Consider the following 21,450-nt stretch of genomic DNA (forward strand, 5'->3'; position numbering starts at 1 on the left):
GGGAATTGCATGCAAAAAATATTTAAAATTCTCTTTGTAAAGAGTTATGTTTTCAATCAGAAGGAGAAGTATGTTTCAGACTTAGTCTGCTGCAAATGAAATGTGGCATACTGACATCTTGGTTACAGATGGTGGAGCTGCGTATGTTGGAGGGGGTGAATGCCATGCGAAGTTGAACTTTGGTTTGGTGGTAAGGTTTTGTTTATGGTTTTTTAGGCCATTGAGTTAGTATCATTCTGTGAGGGGTACTGTATTGGCCTTTCAAGAAGACGGTCTGGATCTACTTAAAATAGTGATTCTCAACGGGAAGAGATTTCCCAACCCTACAGGGGGACATTTGGCAGTATCTGGAGATATTTTTGGTTGTCACAACTTTGGGAGAGGGCAGTGCAACTAGCATCTAGTAGGGAGAGGACAGGAATGCTATAAACTATGCTACCATGCACAGGACAGCTCCCTAAAACAGAGAATTATCTTGTCCAAAATGTGAGTGGTGCCAAAGTATGGAACTAAGGTTTAAAATTATCTGGCTCATATATATTCACTACAACCCCGCCTGCAGACAAGTGTTCATCAAATATAGTTTGATAGTGTATAAAAAAATTGTTAAATAATTTGCTTTACTCTATTGATGTGTGAGCAACATTTATTGAATGTCCCAAATGCTTTCTGTTAAAAAAAAAAAAAAAAAGAAGAAAACACAACTAACCTTTCTCCAAACCTACATACCCAAATCACAGATTTTACAAATGTAGGAGGACCCAGTTGATTCACTTTTCAAACTTGAAAAATGAGGTATATTAACAAAGCACACTAAATGAATCAGCTGTTTAGGAAGATCTACAAGCCAGTTCATTTTCCTGTTATTAAATAACAAACCATGAATCTTGACAAATGAACCCACTTGTTTGACATTATTTGAAAAACTCATAACATGCTTGGTTCTGATGGTCACTTCCCCTTTGAAATTACATTGTAAGATGGACTTCATTTAAATTCTGACAGAGAAAAAGAGCCTTTTAACCTTCATTTTCACTGTCTGCTGTTTATCATCATCATTCTTTCCCTCCTGCTGATACTTAGATGCTCCAGAGCTTTTGCCAGAGCGTCATCCTCCAGTGTTTACTTCAAGGAAGTGTTTATGTTTATTGGTGTCCATATAATTAAGAGCTAAAGTTCTGCAGTGTTGTGGGAGACTGCGTGGCTTCTGGAGTCAGAGTCCCTGGCCTCAAGTTGGGCTCCAGCTGTGTGACCTTGAGAAGGTCATTTACCCTTTTTGTGCCTCAGTTTCCTCATTTGTAAAATGAGAAGAATATTATTGGCCTCATTGTGCTGTTGTGAAGATAGCATATAAAATGCTTAGCAAGCACAAACAGATGCTACCTATAATTATTAGGATTACTATTTTAGGACTAGCATGTTTCACAATGGATGCCAATTCATCTTATTTCATTTCCTAAAGAGGACATTGGCACTGATCCTCTGAGATAGCATCCCTAATGTGTGGCTGAAGGGCTTTAGACCCTATTCCATAATCCCTAACAGAACCTTCCAGCAAAGCTACAATGACTAAACATCTAAGAAAAATCTGCATACTAACCAAGCATATGCAGCTGCAAGAGAAATCCTCTATCTCTCTTCTTCAATCAGAGTGTCATCCAAAATCCCCTTCTGAATGTGCCATTTCCACCGCTTCTAAGCTGACACTGCAAATTCATAGCAACCCCTTGCCCTGTTACAGCACAGTGTTACAGTGTTCAGTAACCCCAGACCGTAAGTACTCTCTCCTCCTAAATAGGATTTATAAAGTGTGACTTTGAGCAATGTAGCAAAGTCAATTTTATCTGCAGGAAAATATTTTTCTTTACTAACATTTTAAAATCCCTTCCTCAGTGCTCCAAAATGATTTAAAAGCTAATCAATGATAAAATCCCAAATCCCTCTAAAGACAAAGAATTGAGAAAGGAAGCAGAGCCACTTTAATCAGTAAAGGGGCTGCTGTGACCCATTAACCCCTAGAGATTATTGACACTTCTTTTATTTATTTGTTTATTTATTTTTTAAGATTCTGTAGTTTGGTCATATGTCTTTGGCAGCAAGAACATACAAAATCGCTTTTGCTTTTCACAAATTAATTCATTTAGGCCTGTGCATTTGTCAGGCATTCCGGGAACTTTCTGCCAACATTTTGTTGATTAAAGGATGTGTATTTGGAATATGGGTGGAGAGGAAGGAATTTATAATTCTTTTTTTTTTTTTTTTTTTTTTGAGACGGAGTCTCGCTCTGTCGCCCAGGCTGGAGTGCAGTGGCGCGATCTCGGCTCACTGCAAGCTCCGCCTCCCGGGTTCACGCCATTCTCCTGCCTCAGCCTCCCGAGTAGCTGGGACTACAGGCGCCCGCTACCACGCCCGGCTAATTTTTTGTATTTTTAGTAGAGACGGGGTTTCACCGTGTTAGCCAGGATGGTCTCGATCTCCTGACCTCGTGATCCACCCGCCTCGGCCTCCCAAAGTGCTGGGATTACAGGCGTGAGCCACCGCGCCCGGACGAATTTATAATTCTTAAAACCAAAGAATGATTTATAATGCTGACGGCTACCTGAATCAATCAGTGCATCATCAACAGATAAATGAAATACTAAAGATAAGGAAGAGTTCCTACACTGGGTGTTAAAATCTGTGGTTTGATTGGTTCAATAACACCGAGAAAATCGACCGCTTTCAGCAGAATTTCTAGAATTTACAAACAAGGATATGACAAAGAAAACCGCCTTTTTGTATTTTGTTCAGAAAGCTTCTGAAATACATTCTTTCTTCACAAGTCTGGTGCTTCCACTCCTAATTATAAATTACATATCTCACTTCAGTGCACACAAGTTCCCGATCCTCATCCCAACTTCGGTTGGCTTTTGACTATTTTGTTAATTTTTTTCCCAGTGAATTTGTTGGGCCTTTTGGAGGACACGTTTATTGCTTTAGGCATCATGCAATTTACTAAATGGTGTGCTGGTTATGGAAATGCTTACAAAGAGCCCTAGGGGGGAAAAGAATTAAGTAAACACATATTGATCATCCTGTAGCTGGTGCTTTCTTATTTGATTAGTCAAGGACTCAGTCTGAACTGGTCCTTCTAATCTGTGATACATAAAGCTGGAGACATTTTTCTGGCTCCCTGGTGGTTTTAAAGGCTATGCAATGGGAAAAACTGCTTTAAACAAAGTCTCATTTTTGAAAAAGCCTGAATACAGAATGGAATTCAAAGAATTTGGAGAGAGGGGAGGTGAAAGTGGTAGCAAATAGCTTTAAAAAGGCCCTGGGAATTTTAAGAGAGTAAGGCATATAAGGGAAGTAAAGAGAAATCTCATCTGACCCATTATGAGATACACCAGGAAGCCACTTCGGCAAGCATGTACTGAACACCTACTGTGTGCAGGACTTGTAAAAGAGGTAGAGCTTAAGTTTTGTGAGGATTCCAAGAAGCTAAACAGAATACTTTATGTCAGGAAATAAGTCATAGTTTTTGATGCTAGCTAAGAAACTTAAGCTTTATGTAGATATTAAATTTCAAAAGGCAATGAATATATTCTATTTAATCCAAATACCAGGGAAAGAAGGTTTTATCCTGTATAATTCATTTAAAATTCATTTTAAAATTCTACGTGAAAAATGTTGATACTAAAGCAATACTAAAGAATAGTTGAGAAAAATGTTTCTTTCTTTCTTTTTTCTTTTTTTTTTTTTTTGACAGAGTCTCACTCTGTCGCCTGGCTGGAGTACAGTGGCGCGATCTCGGCTCACTGCAACCTCTGACTCTTGGGTTCAAGTGATTCTTCTGCCTCAGCCTCCTGAGTAGCTGGGATTATAGGCACGTACCACCATGCCCAGCTAATTTTTGTATTTTTAGTAGCGATGGGGTTTCACTGTGTTGGCCAGGATGGTCTTGATCTCCCGACCTTGTGATCCGCCCTCCTCAGCCTCTCAAACTGCTGGGATTACAGGCGTGAGCCACCGCGCCCAGCCAAAAAATGTTTATTTCAAAGAAGAAATGTGGAGGCTCTGGGTTTTGCTCCTGTCATGTCTATTCTTTCACTTCTGCATTTCTCAACTGTTGGTCAATGTGTGTTTGCATTGCACAATTTTCTTTCTTTTTTATTTTTACTTTTTATTTTTTCTGAGACTGGGTCTTGCTCTGTTGCCCAGGCTAGAGTGCAGTGGCGCCATCACGGCTCACTGCAGCCTCAGCCTCTAGGGTTCAAGTGAACCTCCCACATCGGCCTCCTGGATAGCTGAGACCACAGGCACACGGCACCACACCCAGCTAATTTTTGTGTATTTTTTGTAGAGATGGGGTTTTGCCATGTTGTCCAGACTGGTCTCGAGCTCCTGGGCTCAAGCAGTCCACCCATCTCAGCCTCCCAAAGTGCTAGGATTACAGGCGTGAACCATAGTGCCCAGTCTGGACAATTTTCTTATTCCCAACCTACCCTGCCTTCCCAAAGATAAGGGGCATAAAAGGTGAAACATGATAGAAAGCTTGAAGGTCGCTGCATATGAGATGGTACAGTCTCTGGCTGAGGCAAACAATGGGAATTCAGAGAAAAGGAGGTTTCCAGGAGGCTGTTTGAGATTTTGGTGGCTGACTGTATTCTGATATTTAGAATTAAGAAGCAGATAAAGCTAACACCAAGTTTTCTAGCATGGAGACTGGCAGAACAACAGCAACATTGAAAGATATGGGGTAATTGTATTGGGTGGCTGGTGTGGGGAATTAGGAATGAGAGAATAGGTGCAATGGGTTGCATTTGATATACTGAATCTAAAGTACATTGTCTTATAGACAGTGGGAAATAAGGACTGACCAAATTTAAAATCCTGGAAGGTATAAAACAGATTACTATTGCAAGAAATGAAGCTGGGTACTGCCAAAACTTGGCCTTCTTTCTCTAAATGCTAAGTGCTGTCTTTATTCCATTTTTTATTATATATATATAGTAGCCTAAATATTTCTCAAGCACCTACTGTATATCAGGCACTAGGCTAGGTGCTACTCATGTACGGTTTGACACATTCCCTGCTCTCAGGAAACACAGATTACTGCTAGAGGCAGGCATTAAATAAGCCAAAAATAATTAAATAAGACCAAATACACGGAAAGCTGTGAAGGAAAATACCAGAGTGTTGTAGGATGATACTTAATTTGAAATCAGAAGGATGGATTAGAGCCAGCCGAGTAGAGTGGGGCTGAGAATGGGAAGGCTGAAAAGTTGGGAGTACCACAGTGTCTAGTCTAAGAAGTGATTGGAGAAAAAGTCTGATAAAAAATCATGTGGAGCTTTCAGGACTTTGTAATAAGGTTGGTGGGAAGCCACTGCAGGATTCTACATACAAAGTTTAGCTGTCTGTGATTAAGGCCACAGTCAGTTCTATTTCCAGGACATCTCATTATTTACCCAGACCCACTAGGCCTGTCAATTTGGTCAGCAGCAGAAGTTTTGGGATGAAAATACATACTATTTTCATGTTGAATATGTTTCTTGAGGTTTTTTTTTTAGAATGAAACTGTAGAGACACAAAGTACATTTTTTCCCTCAGATTATATTATTCCTTACCTTTATGCCATGGCACAAAATGTATTATAGTTTGACCTCATCTGAATACTTACTTGCTAATGTGCCAAAAATGTGCTGTTTGACAAAGACACACCTCCCAAATCTGATAAAATAGCTAAAGACTCTTCATCTTCAGATGAGAACCCAGCCCAAAGTTTCCCCACTGGAATCTTGATGAATGTGCTTATTTTGTTTTTGGGTAGCATTTGGGGTCACAACTGAGAAAATCTGGGACAGTTATATAGGTTGATATTACTACAAGACAGATACAAACCATGAATATTAATATTATTGTTATTTTTGCTAATATTTATTGTACACTTTTAATTTCTAGGAACCATTTTGTTTGCATTAACTCAACTTTTTGAAAAAATCTTCTAACTTAAGAGAGTACCATTATTATCTCCTTCATATTAATGAGAATGCTGCTTCTCAGAGAGGTTAAGGCACCACTTAAAGGTCACATAGCCAGTAAGAGACACAGCAGGGACTCAACCTAGACAGTCAGTGTTAGTTGAGAACTTTTGAAGATATGTCTGTATAAAAAAAAGAAATAAGCATAATTACTAAATATATGTCTGTGAATTCTGGTATGTATAATTTTAAAAACCCTCACATTGTATATTGCAATTTTCTGGGAGTCATTTTGTCATTTTAATTTTGCCATATAATAATGTAATGAATTAAAACAGTGGTTCTCCCAGGGGGAGATTCCTACCAGCACCAGGGAGCATTTGGCAATGTCTGGGAATATTTCTTGGTGATCACATCTGGGGAATGGGCATTACTAGAATCTGGGAGATAGAGGCTAAGGATGCTACTAAACATCCTACAGTGAACAAGGACAGTGCCCACAACAAATAATTATCCTGTCCAGATGGTTTATAGTGCCTAGGTTGGGATCCTGGATTAGAGTAATTTAAAGAGGATCTTGAAGGTAAGGAAAGAATGGTAGCTCCATCTTGCAAACAAGGAACATTCAATGTAAAGAAACGATTTTGGGAATATAAGAAAGAGCTAAGATGGTTTCATTCAGTCAGTCATTCATAGAATCACTATTTATAGGAATGATTTCTTTGTATCAGGAATTATGCTGAACAGTAATGTTGAGGAAAACAATAGGAGGGAGTTTCTTTGGAGAAAAGGAGGGAACAAGGTAATAGAGGGAAACCAAAGATGCTTGGGTATTAAAGGTAAGCTAGGGTCAGAGTTTATTGCCAAAAGTGACTGTTTTATTTTATTAGGGAAGAAGATATGCTACTTTACCAGTCTAAGGAGAGTCACTATAGTCAGAGACAAGTTCAAATGCCATATGCTACTGCCAGGAGCACCTGATAACTGCTTTTTGTCCCTTTTATGGCTGACTTATGCTGATCTGAATGGAGGGCCAGGGCAGGGGAAGCAAACGATATTCTTGAATGCAACAGAGAGTAGTGATATAAATGTGTGTGTGTATGTACGTGTGTGTATTGGAGAGGACACATAGCTTACATTGATTTCAAGTTGTGCTGCTGGCCTGTGAATAGGTGCTGGCTTTTGTTTTTCCAGTAACAGCTTTTTCTGTTTCCAGCAGTCCTATGCACCAGCTCCCCACCCCATGGCTCCTCCCAGCCCCAGCACAAACAGCAGCAGCAACAACAGCAGCAACAACAGCAGCGGGGAACAGTTGAGTAAAACCAACCTGTACATTCGAGGCCTCCCACCAGGCACCACTGACCAGGACCTAATCAAGCTGTGCCAACCGTAAGTGTCCTTCTGCTGCCTGTGCTGTTTCTCACTCCCATACTTGCCTTGGTGGGCAGGATGTGTTATTTCAGTCAATGTACTCATCCACTGGTGTCTCAGTGAGGAAGACTCTTCTTTACAAACAGGACTTAAATTTGAGATTCAATGCTAGTTTATTTTGGGGAGTGGAATTTGTTTACTTTTTGTTGTTGAGTGGAAGTTCTTGAGCACATATACATGGAAATGCTGGCTGATTCATAGATATATGACCTGCAAGATGAAGATCAAGTAATAGAGTTACACTCTCAAACCATGTGGCCAGTGGAGTCATTGATGAGTCTCATGAAATAAACGATTTTCTTGAGAAGTATTAGTGAAAGGAATCTCAAAAACTCAGAAGCGGTGGATTTCAGGATTACCTGTTGTGTTACAAAGCTTTTCTGGCCAGTGCTTGGTAAATGTCCGTTCAGCCAGGACCATGTATTTGGAGAAGCATAAGACTAATCCTCTAGTTTCCTTGAAAACATCTGCTGCCTAGTCCAGTGAAGCTATCTCCCACCAAGGCCAAGGACCACACTCACTAAGTAGTTTTATATTTGCTTGGAAGCTTGGAAATGATTAAATCCTCTTCAAAAATGTTTTCATGAATCTACTATCTACCAACACTTATGTCATTAATTCTCTTATTTCTGTGCAAATAAAAACATATTTAAGTTCACCTTCCCATAAAATTAATAATGAATTAAGAATCATAGACCTGGCCGGGCACAGTGGCTCACGCCTGTAGATCCCAGCACTTTGGGAGGCTGAGGCAGGCGGATCACAAGGTCAGGAGATCGAGACCTGACTAACACGGTCTGGCTAACACGGTGAAACCCCATCCTGGCTAACACGGTGAAACCCCATCTCTACTGAAAATACAAAAAAATTAGACGGGCATGGTGGCGGGCACCTGTAGTCCCAGCTACTCAGGAGGCTGAGGCAGGAGAATGGCGTGAACCCAGGAGGCGGAGTTTGCAGTGAGCCGAGATCACGCCACTGCACTCCAGCTTGGGCAACAGAGCGAGACTCCGTCTCAAAAAAAAAAAAGAAGACGAATCATAGACCTGTATTTTTAGGTTAGTATCTGATTATTTTCAAAATAATATTAGAACATATATTTGTCATTTGATTGTGACTTAGCTATTTTTAAATTTTAAAAAACTGTTACTCAATTGTTATTTTTCTCTTTTGCAATGCTTTTTAAAAAGCCATGAGGATATTTATTTTGTAAATGTTCTGACCTCTAAAATATTGAAAGAGGAAAACAAAGCAGAAAATATTTATTTGCCTTTGTCCTAGATTTTAAGATTGGGAATACATATCAACACAACAGAAAGTGGCAGATAAACCAAAATACAAATACATAACTGTCTAATTGTTTGACAAAACAGTAGGTACATTAGGGTTGGAGTCCCCCGTTGCTACTGAGTGCCTTGATTTGTGAAAAAGGCAAGGCAGAACCTTGAAAGATAAATATATATATTTTTAAATTTGTTCAAAAAATGTTAAATGTGCCAAAGCTCAGACATACAAATATACGTTAGATTTTGGCCCATAGAATATTGAGGTTGAGAATCAGAAGATAAATAACTCAACTTTTTCTTTTGTTGTTTAAAAAATCTAAACTCTATTTTGAAAAGCAAGGTCTTTGAAAATGTGAAACATTGTAGACTTTATGATAGAAGGTTCAGGTGAAGTAAAAAGAAAAATAGCTATTGTTCTTAATTTATATTGGAAACTCATTTATTTTTAAAGGTAGCTATTAGGGAAAGGTTCTTTCTTACTGGTCTTTACCACTTGTAGAGCCTGTTGACACACAGATGTCTGGGCCCAAGGAATTATGACTCACTAGGTCTGGGGTAGAGCCCAAGAATATGTATTTCAAACAGGATCTTTAGTGTTGTTGATCTTTTGTGAAGCACTTCTCTCAACAGTCTTGAAGAACACCAACTATTTCTATTGTATAAAGTTTCACTAATTGATGAGGGTAGTTGAGATGGAATTTTGAGTGTTAAAACCTGTTCAACCACTGTGTAATCTTGAGGCATATCACTTCCTCCCTCTAAGCCTCAGTTTCCTCTTTCTTAAAAGACTGGGTTGGTTTTTATTATTTCTGTGTTTACTTGTAGTATCAGCAGTGTGCTGGAGCTGGCTCTGACTAACACACTTGAGCCAATTGTTACATATTCAAGAATTTTGTGAGCAATCTGTTACAGACTTGGTAGCATGAAATTGGCCCTTGTGGGAGTATTTATAACACAGGAATCAGCACATCCTGCAAATCAGAGCTTTTTAAAATTTTATTTTATTGAAAAGCTGCTGTATGAACACATCACTGATGTAGCATCATACTATGAATTGCTGTGTCAATATCCATTTCTGCATAGAATTGCCAGAATTTTGTAAATGGAAATTATTACTTAAAAGCCTATATTGCCATTTTTAACTCGGAGATGTGGTAACACAGAAACATTGTTGAGGGAATAAGTTTTGTTAATGTTTTTTATGTGCATTTGATAAAGAATATTAAGTGAACAGAGGATAATAGTTACTTGTTCATATTAATATTTGTCAGCTAATAAGATCTGGCCCATTTATTGTTATTGTAAAAATGTTTGTGGGTTCTCCTGTTACAGCAGTGATCTAGAACTGGGATTTATTGCTTAGATTATTTTTCCTAGAGAATCTTAAAGAACTGATGTGATTGGGCAACATAATGTAGTGGAAATAACTGTGCACTAAGAGATCTGTCTTTCAATCTTGGCTATGCTATCAACTGAGTCTTTGGCCTTACAGTAATGACTTTTTGCCTCTTAACGTTGGTTTCCCCCATATACAAAATAATGGATTTGAACTCAACAATCTTTTATGTTTTTTTCATTCTAAAATTTTGATATTTGATTGAAGACCTCATTATTTATCTGCCAAACTTACTCAAGATCACCTTTTGTATCTTTCTCCAATCCCCTCGTGCAGTGTTGGCAGGGGCACAGTCAGAATTTATTCAGCTTCATGGGTATGACCTGATGGCTGAAAAAACCTTTGGTAAGAGACCAATGCAGGTCATTTGTAAAACCTTGCTTGTTTCTCTCTCTCTCTCTCTCTTTCTCTCGTAGTGTTGGCCTCTCACAGTGTTTGTTACCATTTTACATTAACAGTCTTCTAAAGATTAAAATCACTTTCCATTCCTGTATCTCATCTCACACTTTAAAATAATTTCACTCACACAACAGATAATTTTAGTAGATTTAAATGAACTTGCCATCAAGATTCATTTTCCATATTTATTTCTATGAAATTATAAGCACTTTTAGAGTTAATATTCCTTATAGGAAATGCAATATTTGCTAATATCCATTGTAATAAAATAATAGAAAACAGATACACAAAACAGCATATTGTCTTTTTTTAAAAAGGCATAGACATATTGGATTTTCTGGTATTAGTATATTATATCCATGTTAATGCTAATGAACAGTAAGAAAATTGTATTAAAGAAAAAGAAATTGCATTATTTCTAAATATATAATCTGAGAGCAAATTCTTATTGAGGAATTCTATTCACATTCATCATCAAAGCTTCTATGTTCAGATCACAAGTAAAGTCAAAGAAAAGAAGATAAGACTGAAGAATAATAAATATAAAGAATGATTTTACTCTATGGAAAAATCTTTCTAGTTGTACCTATGTTTTGGATGAATACATTATACTGTGTGTAGCGTAGAAAATAGTATAGTTAAAAACCTTGTAATGTCTTTTTCTTGAGACACCTTAAGGAACTTTATTTTGTTCTCAATCAAGAAATATTTACAGATTATATCCTGCATGCCTGTGGTGAGGAGTCAGTGGTGAGTAAATTTAGATAAAGGAGAAATATTATATTCTACTAGGGAAAATGGGCATCAATTAAATATATGATCTGATAAAAAATTGCAACTGTAAGTGCAAAAGAGAGAGGAGCATGATACTAACAGATTTTTTAACACAAGATTAGACCTAGTTAGGGCGATTAGCAAAGGTATCTCTGAGGAAGTGACAATTGAGCTAAGATTAGAAGGATAAATAGATTTAACTAATCTAGAAAAAAGTGGAAGAGCAGCCAGGTAAAGGAAACATTGTGTGCAGAGCCAAGGGCTAGAGGGGGCATGCCAAGGACAAAGGGCTAAGAAAAAGCCATGTGACTATAGCAGAGAGAAAGAGGTAGAGTGTGGGGCAAAATGAGCTAGAAAGCACGAAAGGACAAGATGATTCCTTTGGAGATGATGTTAGAAGCTTGATTTATCTTAAGAACAATGGAGGAAATCATTGAATTGTCATAAACAGGAAGTTCGCATAGCTATATTTTTGTTTCAAATAGGTAACTCCAGCTGCAGAGTGCGGAGAAGTGATCCTCTGAGATCAAGGAACAATTAGAATAGGAATAGTTAAAAAGCTGAAAGAAGAATGCTTTTTGTTCAGAGAAGAGGGTGTGAGAAGTAATATTAGTGGTGGTAGAAAAATTATGTGTGGTGAAAGATTTTGTCATATGCATTCTTTTTTCCGTTAAAAAGCAGGGACATGGGAACAATTAACCAAATGAACTTCAAAAGAAACAGCAAAGTAGCACAGAATAGAACCCAAATGAGTTGATTTTTAGTTAATCTCTTTTTATTTATTTATTTATTTATTTATTTTTATTATTATTATACTTTAAGTTTTAGGGTACATGTGCACAATGTGCAGGTTAGTTACATATGCATACATGTGCCATGCTGGTGTGCTGCACCCATTAACTCGTCATTTAGCATTAGGTATATCTCCTAATGCTATCCCTCCCCCCTTTTTCTTACCCAGTCATGAACGGGTCATCAATATACTGTTAAACAATTAAATGGCTGCAATATTAAAAGCACTAAAGGCAATGTAATAAAAACTAGGAATCCAACTGATTATACAGATTTACTCATGGATGGATTATCAGTTGAAGACTATTGACAGAACACTTGGATCATATATATCCTTTATGCTTATCTCAGGAAGACCAGATGGAAGTCGGAGAAGATAGATTTGGTTTAAGAAAGAGAGAGAGAGCATTGTAACTTTTTTGAGCCAGATAAAATATTTGTAGTGTAATGATTTTTTACATATAAGTTATATTTTGTCCTTCCAAGAAATTGGTAACTTCTATTTTATGATTCTGAATATGCCCTTGAAACACATTTAAATTGTTCCTAAAAAATAAAATCAAATGTGCATCATAATGGGTAGCATTTACAATGGAAAAAAATCATTATTGTATTTATATTTTCCACATCTACAACATATTTTATCTAACCATTTTGTGGCTTATAAATTTGATTTAATACAATGTTCTCAGGAAGCCCCAGCCAACTGCCCCCACTTTCCTGTGATTAACTGCTATGGAGTTAATTAAAATATTGTGAAGGAACAGAGTGCATTGTTTTTCTATTATAAAGTAAACATGCCGCTGCTAAGGCCACTTGAAACAGAATGAAGGAAAATAGAGGGAAACTCTTGGGTAGGTACATACATATTTCCAGTCCTCACCAGAGGAGCAGGAAAGTCAACTGCCCTGCCCCTCGCTTTTCTCCGTGAATGTTTTCTTTGCTCAAGTTATGACACCCTAGCATTTCCCCCTTTAAAATGAAACTCTGAATGTCACTTTAACGTTTAAAAAGAGAGGGGAAACACCCACAATGAAAAGCCAGAGTAACAAAATAGAAGTGTTTGCGCTGGAGAGCTGAAGGGTCTGCCCAAGCTAATCTCCCGGACTTTTACACAACCCTGTTGGATGTCTCATTATGGTGCGTGCTGAACGCTGAATAGTAAGAGCCAGACTCAAGTGCCATCCAGGCTCCGAGTGCAGAGTCCATTATACATGGTGTCAGACAGTTTTGACAAATGCACCGACACAATCAAACCTTTTATCAATTTAAAAGTAACCTTGTCACAGTAATCTGTCAGACTGTTCAGATACAACTAAAGGAAAACAAGTCATCATGCACTCCAGGGTAACCAAGTAAATAAGAAAAATGTGACTGGAAATTTTTAGAGTTCTTTCTTACTGTGTCATTGAAGATTTAAAAGTTTCCCCTAATAAGACCCTAGGAAATTTATTAGTAGCTTTCTTCTGCAAGTCAGACTCAAATTACGCAGCTGCTTTTGAGATGTCATAAATCTATGTGGTGGCAGGTGTGAGCAGGAAGTGAATACTGGAATCTTTAAACCCTGCCTTTGTGTATTTTAAATGAGAGAGTGCTTTAAAGACCCAAAACACGATATTGGAATTTCTTGATTCAGCAGAGATTTGACAATGGGTTACGTATATTCATTCAGATTTGGGCAAAATTATGTTTGCCAAGCATCTGCTGTAAACTAGACATAGTATTTGATTAGTACTAAATAATTGTCATTAATAATAGGTTGTTATATGTATATATTATTTACATTAACACAGTTATTGTATATTACATGCCTCATACTCTACTAAGTTTTTAAATTATTTAATGTTCAAAACTTCCCTATGAAGTGGGAATAATACTTTCTTTAAACTGATACTCAAAAGGGTTAAGAAACTTGTTCAAATTTATGCAGCCACCATAGCCACCAGTCAAATTTATGCAGCCACCATAGCCGCCAGGATTCAAAATCTGGATCTGACTTCAAAGCCGATATTCGTAATCACTGAAACATTCATATAATGAGAACAAGGGTGGCATAAATCATAGGTTCTCAGTTCCATGACTGCTCATGAGAATCCCTTAGGGACCTTCAGAAAATAGGTTTGGACCTCAAGTGTTCTGATTTAACCAGTATGGGTCAACCTGGATATTGGGATTTTTTAAAGCCTGCTCAGATAATTCTAGTATGTAGCAAAGATTGAGAACTTTTAGACTTAATGATGCTCACACAAATCGGAAAACATAATTTAATCCCCTGTTTTAGCTCTCTTACTCTGACTTTCGTAGGCTCTAGCAATTTCATGGGACCTACCACTGTGCTTTCAATTATCCAGAAGTATTAAAAATGAATATTATTGTGAAAATTTGGGGATGAATTTGATTTTCTGATAACAAACAGACATTTTAGATTAGGCACATGGATAATAAAGCCCTGGAATATGCCTCTAGAAGTGTTTTCAAGGATGTCCTTGGAAGAATCTTACTTTCCTGCTTTATATAATTTCCAAAAGTCAAACATTTATTCAACATTCTACTTTTTAATAATGTTTGCATTTAATTGATGATTAAGCAAGAAACTCTTCCTATTTTGACTCATATGATTAAATTTCTATATATACTTACATTTTTTTGCCGACTATAGTTTAGTGAACAAAAGTCCAGTGAGTCTTAAAAAATAATTTACATCTCCTAGTGTTTTGGGGGCATCCTAGAAATTATTGTCCCACTGATTCATTGATCACTCATTTATTATTGTTTTTATTACTTTGAAGAATTTTCTGCTGAATGTTTACATATCTCATGATCAATTTAAAAATATACTTAAATTCCTGATAGCCGATGATATTTTTCCATATCTATCTTTGGAACAGAGAAGAGAAAAATAAAAATAAAAAAATCATTGAGAGGACCAATTGACTTAGTTTACGATCTTGGTGGTAGCACAAAAAAGATGGAGATGTAAAAGGGTGTGATCAGCTCTTTCTGGATGTGCTGAGTAAAGATCTGGAGCTCAGAGAGGTGGAATTCTAGGCAGATCTCATGCTGAATGCCTGAAAATTTGAGGGACTTGAGTTTTAAGGGCAGGACTCTGGCAAGTTCAGATGGCATCCTGGTTTTCAATTTGTCCAGTGATTTTTTAATTGATAAATACAGCTGACCCTTTTTAGTCCTTATTTTAATTAAGCTCTCTGTTACTTGACCCTGTTGACCCCTCCTTTCTTCTCCTATGGATGGTAAATTCCTTTTGCCTGGATTTCCTCTTACCTTTTGGAGATTATTCTTTCTACTTTCTCTTCTTCTACCTGTCTCTTGAATATTTTGGAGTTTTCTGGAGATTGGACCCCTCTTTTCACTCTATAAACTATCTGCTCTTTATTACACAAACAACATCAGCTATTCTAATGACTATTAATTCTATATTGCCCACCATCAACTATTTGTTTAGTTCTGGATCCATATCTCATTATTCCCTAGACAATTCCAGTTTTGTAACCCAAGAGCTATCAAATTCATTGTCCAAAGAGGGTTACTCTTGGACTTATCCCTTCTTTAAGGGATCCCACTATTCTCTATGGGAATAGTGGTCCAAATAAAAAATCTTGGGGTAACTCTTTTCCCCAGTCTAGAATCAATTTCCAAGACCTCAACTGTTTGATATTTATGATACCCAATAGCTCTTCTGCTTCAGTACTGCCATGGTCTTTTTACTCATTTATTCAAACGTACTTATTGACTGTCATCTGTGTACCAAGCACTGCAGATATCTTAAGGATTGGTAAGTTTTTCCACATAATTTGCATTCTAATGGATAAAAATGATATATGAATAAATAATTAAAAAACATTAGAATATGTAAATGTCATGAAAAGCAGGTTGTAAGTAATGACTAGGAGGTTACTCTAGACTATGTGTTCTCTTTAATGTGAGACTTCATTTGCAGGAAGGAGTCAGGCAGATAATATTCAGAAATAATGCATTACAGACATATATAAGAATTTGGCCAAAGCTTGAAGAAAAAAATGAGCTTGTGGTATACAAGGAACGTAAGAAAGGTTATGTATTCTTCTGCAAAGAATAGATTTTAGAGGAGTACAAGAGAAGAAGCAAGAAGACGAGCAAGGAGGCTTTTGTGGAAGTACAGGAAGGAGGTGGTGATGGCTTGGAATAAGATCACAATGGTAGAGGAGGTTAAGTGGGATGAATTTGGAATATATTTTGGAGATAGTTTTGATAGCATTTACTCATGAATGGCATATGACAAAAGGGTTAAGAGAAAGAGAAATTAGGGATAACTCCTTAACTCTTAGCTTGAGCATCTTGAGGGATGACTCCTTAACTCTTAGCTGGAGCGAATATGGAGCCATTTCAGAAAATGAAAAGGATTGTGGAAAGTGCAACTTTGGGTGGACAGAGATCAAGAGCTCTTCTTAGCCTTGTTATTTTTGAGACTGTATTATACATCTAAAATGAGCTTTGCATTGGGAGTTTAATATCTGATTCTAGTTTTCAAAGTGAAAAAGTAAAGGATATAAAATGGGAGCCATAAGCATTATAAATGGCTTTTAAATCCATATTGATGAGACAATAGTGTGGTATCTAATATGTACTACAGACTGTTCTAAGTATTTTGCATGTGAGTACTTCATATTACATATGTTAACTCATTTAGATGTCATGCCAATTCCCATTTTATAGGTGAAAAACCAATGACATGAAGAAGTTAAATGACTTTCCCAAGGTCACACAGCTGGTAATTAGCAAATCCAGGCTTTAAATTAATAAGTTTTGTTTAAGAGCCCCATCTCTTAACCATGATACGTACATAGGGAGTGTGTATAACAATAAAAGAAAATGTTCACACGACTTGAATTCTGAGGTTCTAAGAGAATGAGAAACCAAGAAAGAAGTTTATAAAGGAACAATCAGTATGGTAAAGGACAGCCAGGAGTGCAGGAGTGTGCTATACCACAGCAGCTGAAAGAAGAAAGTATTTAAAGGAAACAGAATGATGAAATGTGTTGAATACTTGCTGAGAAGTCAAGAAATATACCGAGAGAGAAGTTACATTTGGGTTTGGCAACATCGAGGTCATTGGAAAACTTGAGCAGGAAAGTCTTTGTAGACAAGTACAAGCTAAAAGCCATTTGAAGTGGTCCTTTCTTCATCACTCAACAATTCTTTCAAGCGGAAATATATGCCTTTTTTTTTTTTTTTTTTTTTTTTGCCCCATCTATACCAAAATAGTCATCTTTCCTAACATTCTTCCCTTGATCTTCTGGTTTCCTCTATCATCTCCATCTGTCTCTGTCTCTGTCACTATCTCAATTTCTATCTTGTTCCATTTCAGTAACTCCTCTTTCTCTCTTTTCCTGTCTGTTTCCTTCCCTCCCTACTCCCTACCAATCTGTACTGTATCCTTAACCGAAAACTTTTGAGGACAATAGATTTATTCAATTCATTTTTTTACCCCTAGTTCCTAGTACACTTCCAGGTTTTTAAGTGGTAACTGATAAATATTTAATGACGGAATGAAGCCCAAATTCATCAGTAATATAAAAATGATTTTATTGGACTTACATCATAAAACTTGTTCTAAGGTAGAGTTTGAGTTTATATTGGGAGATACAGGAAACAGCATTTTATCTTAGATGCTACATCCAATGTTGTGCCACTGAGGTGAAAGAAGGAAGGGTCTGAATATGAAGCTCTTTTATTGTGTAGATCCCAAGGAGAGTTTTGAAGGGAAGCCTCAGGATAACTTGAATCAAAAGAAACAAATAAGGATCAATACTTTGCTTACTCACTCAATATTGCTGCTGAGACAAAAAAAAAAAAAACTGTTTATTTTTGCCTGAGCCGTCAGGTTTCAGCTGTCAAACAGATCACAGTGTTCCACCAAATCTGCTAATTCTATGTCTAATTTAAGTAAGTTGGACTCGTTGAATGGTGTTTGCTGAATTTTGTTTTTTCACAGATTTCTCTTTGCAATCTTTGACTTTTAGGGGCACACAATAAGAAACTGTTGGTGAAAAAACACACAGAGCATCTCTGTGTATTTGGCATAATAAAAATTAAAGCTTTTTATCTGAAAATTGGCAGTAGTATGGTATATACACATTGTTTAATCATATGATTGAGAATAAGGTACAGTTAAAAATTATCCTTAAAAAGAAAATTTTAAAAAACAAATTTTTGTTTTATTTCTTATCTGTTGTCATATTCGTTGTATCTCTAACACAGTAGTATCTCTTGAGAAACAAGCACTTTGTTTTACAAGGTAAATATGTCCACAGATTTTTTGAAAATAGATTTTTTGTTTTAGTTTTTTAAGCCAACATTATTGAGGAGTAAAATTAAGTGCACTCATCATAAGCATAGGATTTGATGAGTTTTGAAAATGCATGTACCTATGTAGCCACGACAACAATCAAGATATAAAACACTTCTATCATCCGCACAGATTTTTTTAAATATAATCATATTCTAAGAAGTCCACAATTTAAAATCATCCTACTTAAGAAAACAAAGAGACGGCATAATACCATCACAAGAGTAGCACGGAATTTTGAGTCCATTGTGGGTTCTAATTGACCACTTACTCATTGTGAAATCTTAATTAAGTCATTGAGACTTTCTGGGCTTAATAGTTCCAGGTACATGTTAAGCCCTCAATAATTGTTCATTATTGTTACTCACTTATGCAATCAGAAACATTTATTGTAATTCATATTTTTATATAGCAGGAATAGTTAAATAAAATTCACCTGTAATTTTAAGAGTCTTGTATTCAAAAAGCACATATTTTGATTTTTATATTCCTATCTTATTTGTATATTAACTGAGATTATACATATTTAGTAACCATAGATCCTTATATTATCTTGTAGTATTGTGTATCATCACCACTATACATAGTACACTGGTATATTTTACAATATGAATATTCATGGTATCAGAATAAATACATACAATTTAGGTTGCAGTTAAAAGACTAAAATTAAAATACAGCATAAAACAAATTTAAAAACACAGTTATAGTGCATAAACATGTCATAATAGTATGCTTTAATAGTAAAAGGGAAGTTTTTGAACCAAAAGGATACCAAGCATTTCAGTTCTTCAACATAATAAAGCAGTTTAAAACATGGTAATCATAGTCAATATGTGTCTATCAGTGATATTCTGATATCACTTGGATTTTATTCCTGAATCTATAGATTGAATTTGACTTTAGGGTGAATCAGTTCGTATTAACTAGGTGTGTTTTTTACATAGTATATATTTAAGGAGTGTTTCTTCAATGCTTCCATTAAGCAGTCTTTTTTTTTTTTTTTTTTTTTTTGAGGCAGAGTATCACTCTTGTTGCCCAGGCTGGAGTTCGTGGTGCCATCTTGGCTCACTGCACCTCTGCCTCCCACGTTCAAGCCATTCTCTTGCCTCAGTCTCCTGAGTAGCTGGGATTGCAGGTGTCTGCCACCACACCTGGCTAATTTTTGTATTTTTTGTAAAGACGGGGTTTCACCATGTTGGCCAGGCTGGTCTCGAACTCCTGACCTCAGGTAATCTGCCCACCTCAGCCCCCCAAAGTGCTGGGATTACAGTTGTGAGCCACTGCACCCAGCCAGCAGTCTTTTAAAGAAAATTTTGTTTCTTAAAAATATTTATTTAAGTAATTACAGTAAATTTAGAATCAGGAAGATAGATGCTTAATCAATTATTGAAATATGCAATTATAAATAGATAAATTCAGATGCATGTTAAACTTAGTTTAGGTTGACTTGTTTCTCAGAAAATATAGAGAGCTTGATATTTCTATTCTCTGTCACATCATTATGAGGGCCATTTTGGCACCAGAATACCTGAGTTCAGCTCTCAAACCTATCAATTTTTAGCTGTGTCTCTTTAGACAAGTTATGCAACTTCTCTGTTCCAAAGTTTCTCTTTCTACGAAGTGGATATAGTAATGCTACCTCCATTTCTTGAATAGTAAAGATAGTTAAATGAGTTAATACACAAAAAGCACTTAAATGAAGCCTGGCATGGAGTGAGTACCCAGTAAGTATTAGGATTATGAGAACTTACCCAATATAAACTGAAGTTAATTTGCTCCCAATTTGAAAATTGTGTGTAAAACTGATGGCCATTTTGTTCAAATGATTTTTTACGCTGTACTGAAACTCTCTATTCAAATATACTTCTAATGTCCTTTCGAGCTCCTGTGTTTGGTCATTCTGTAATTCTAGACCTTGTGTATATAAACAGAATGGCCTTTATTATTTGGGCCACAGACCTTCGTTTTTGATCATTGCAGCCTTCCACACATGAGTTTTCAGAGTCACCAAGCCTAACATTATTCGTTTACCTGCAAAACTGAGCCTTGCTGATTCTTGCACAGGAATCTCGGGAAATCAACCAAATTTAAGATAAAGAATGGACTTGTTTCACTGATTCATGTTTCAACATCATGGGACAAACAAGAGACATAATCTATGGGTGACCTGCATGTCTCAACACAGAACAATGGTGCAATTGCACAGTGAACTCTCTGATCGCTACAACCACCTGCGTGTTCTATTGCTTATTAGGTGTCCTAAGGACACTTTCATGACAACAAACCAGAAAAAGGCCATAAGCAGTTCAAGTATGAACTTGAAATGAGGTTATCAGAGTACGACTGTAAAAGGCTCTCCCCATTTCAGAATTTAAGAGAGGAGTCATCCTGAACTGATAATGAATGACACCTCTGAGGAAGGGAAAGGAGGCGTATTTCCAGGGAATGCTTTTTATGTCACAGTCATTTTGTTTGAGCAGAAAGGGATTTGCTGTCAGTCTTTAAATAAACAGTTCTTCGTTCTCTGCCTCTGTGTGCGACTCTTCTTTCTCTAACTCTAAAGCAAAAGACTAGGATTTATTAGGATACAACTTTACGCTAATTCTGTGGAAGAATAATGCATTTGTATTCACTCCATGTTTGAATTGCAGTGAAAAGGACAATTATAGTCAGAGTTGACATTTTAGTGAGTGCTTTGTACCTGGTATTGTTATAAGCACTTACAGGTAGAGTGGTCTACTCTTTCTGGTTTGCTCAGGACAGTCTCAGCTTTACCATGAAAGTCCTACATCCTGGGAAACTCTTAAGTAGCAGGCAAACTAGGCCTCCCGTTACAAGTATTATTTCATTTAATTATCAACCCCTCCAATTCCCAATGAGGTAACCTTATATTCTTTTGCAACTAACAGAACTGAGGCACTAAGAGGTTAAACAATTTCTGAAGTTTTAATACTTACTGACATTTACTGCAAGTGACTGAATGAGAACTCAAACCCAGACATTACAGCTTACTCTGTTTCTCCCTACCTGGGAGTAACTATTGTAATAAACACTTAAGTT

At 36.7% G+C, this 21,450-nt stretch overlaps 1 protein-coding gene across 15 annotated transcripts in view; it reads left to right on the forward strand.

Annotated features, from left to right (window-relative positions):
- Positions 1 to 21,450, forward strand: part of RBMS3 (RNA binding motif single stranded interacting protein 3) — a 1,471,465-nt gene that overhangs the window by 860,044 nt on the left and 589,971 nt on the right. For 11 of the 15 annotated variants that reach the window (XM_054681570.2, XM_054681561.2, XM_054681566.2 and 8 more), the window contains one exon: positions 7,180 to 7,352. In XM_054681570.2, the coding sequence (XP_054537545.1) occupies positions 7,180 to 7,352 (173 nt within the window). The remainder of the gene's footprint in view (positions 1 to 7,179; positions 7,353 to 21,450) is intronic. The other 4 variants (XM_054681567.2, XM_054681562.2, XM_016940082.3 and 1 more) reach the window with 1 other exon arrangement.

The sequence above is a fragment of the Pan troglodytes genome, chromosome 2 (genome assembly GCF_028858775.2).
Source record: "Pan troglodytes isolate AG18354 chromosome 2, NHGRI_mPanTro3-v2.0_pri, whole genome shotgun sequence".
Lineage (NCBI taxonomy): Eukaryota > Metazoa > Chordata > Mammalia > Primates > Hominidae > Pan > Pan troglodytes.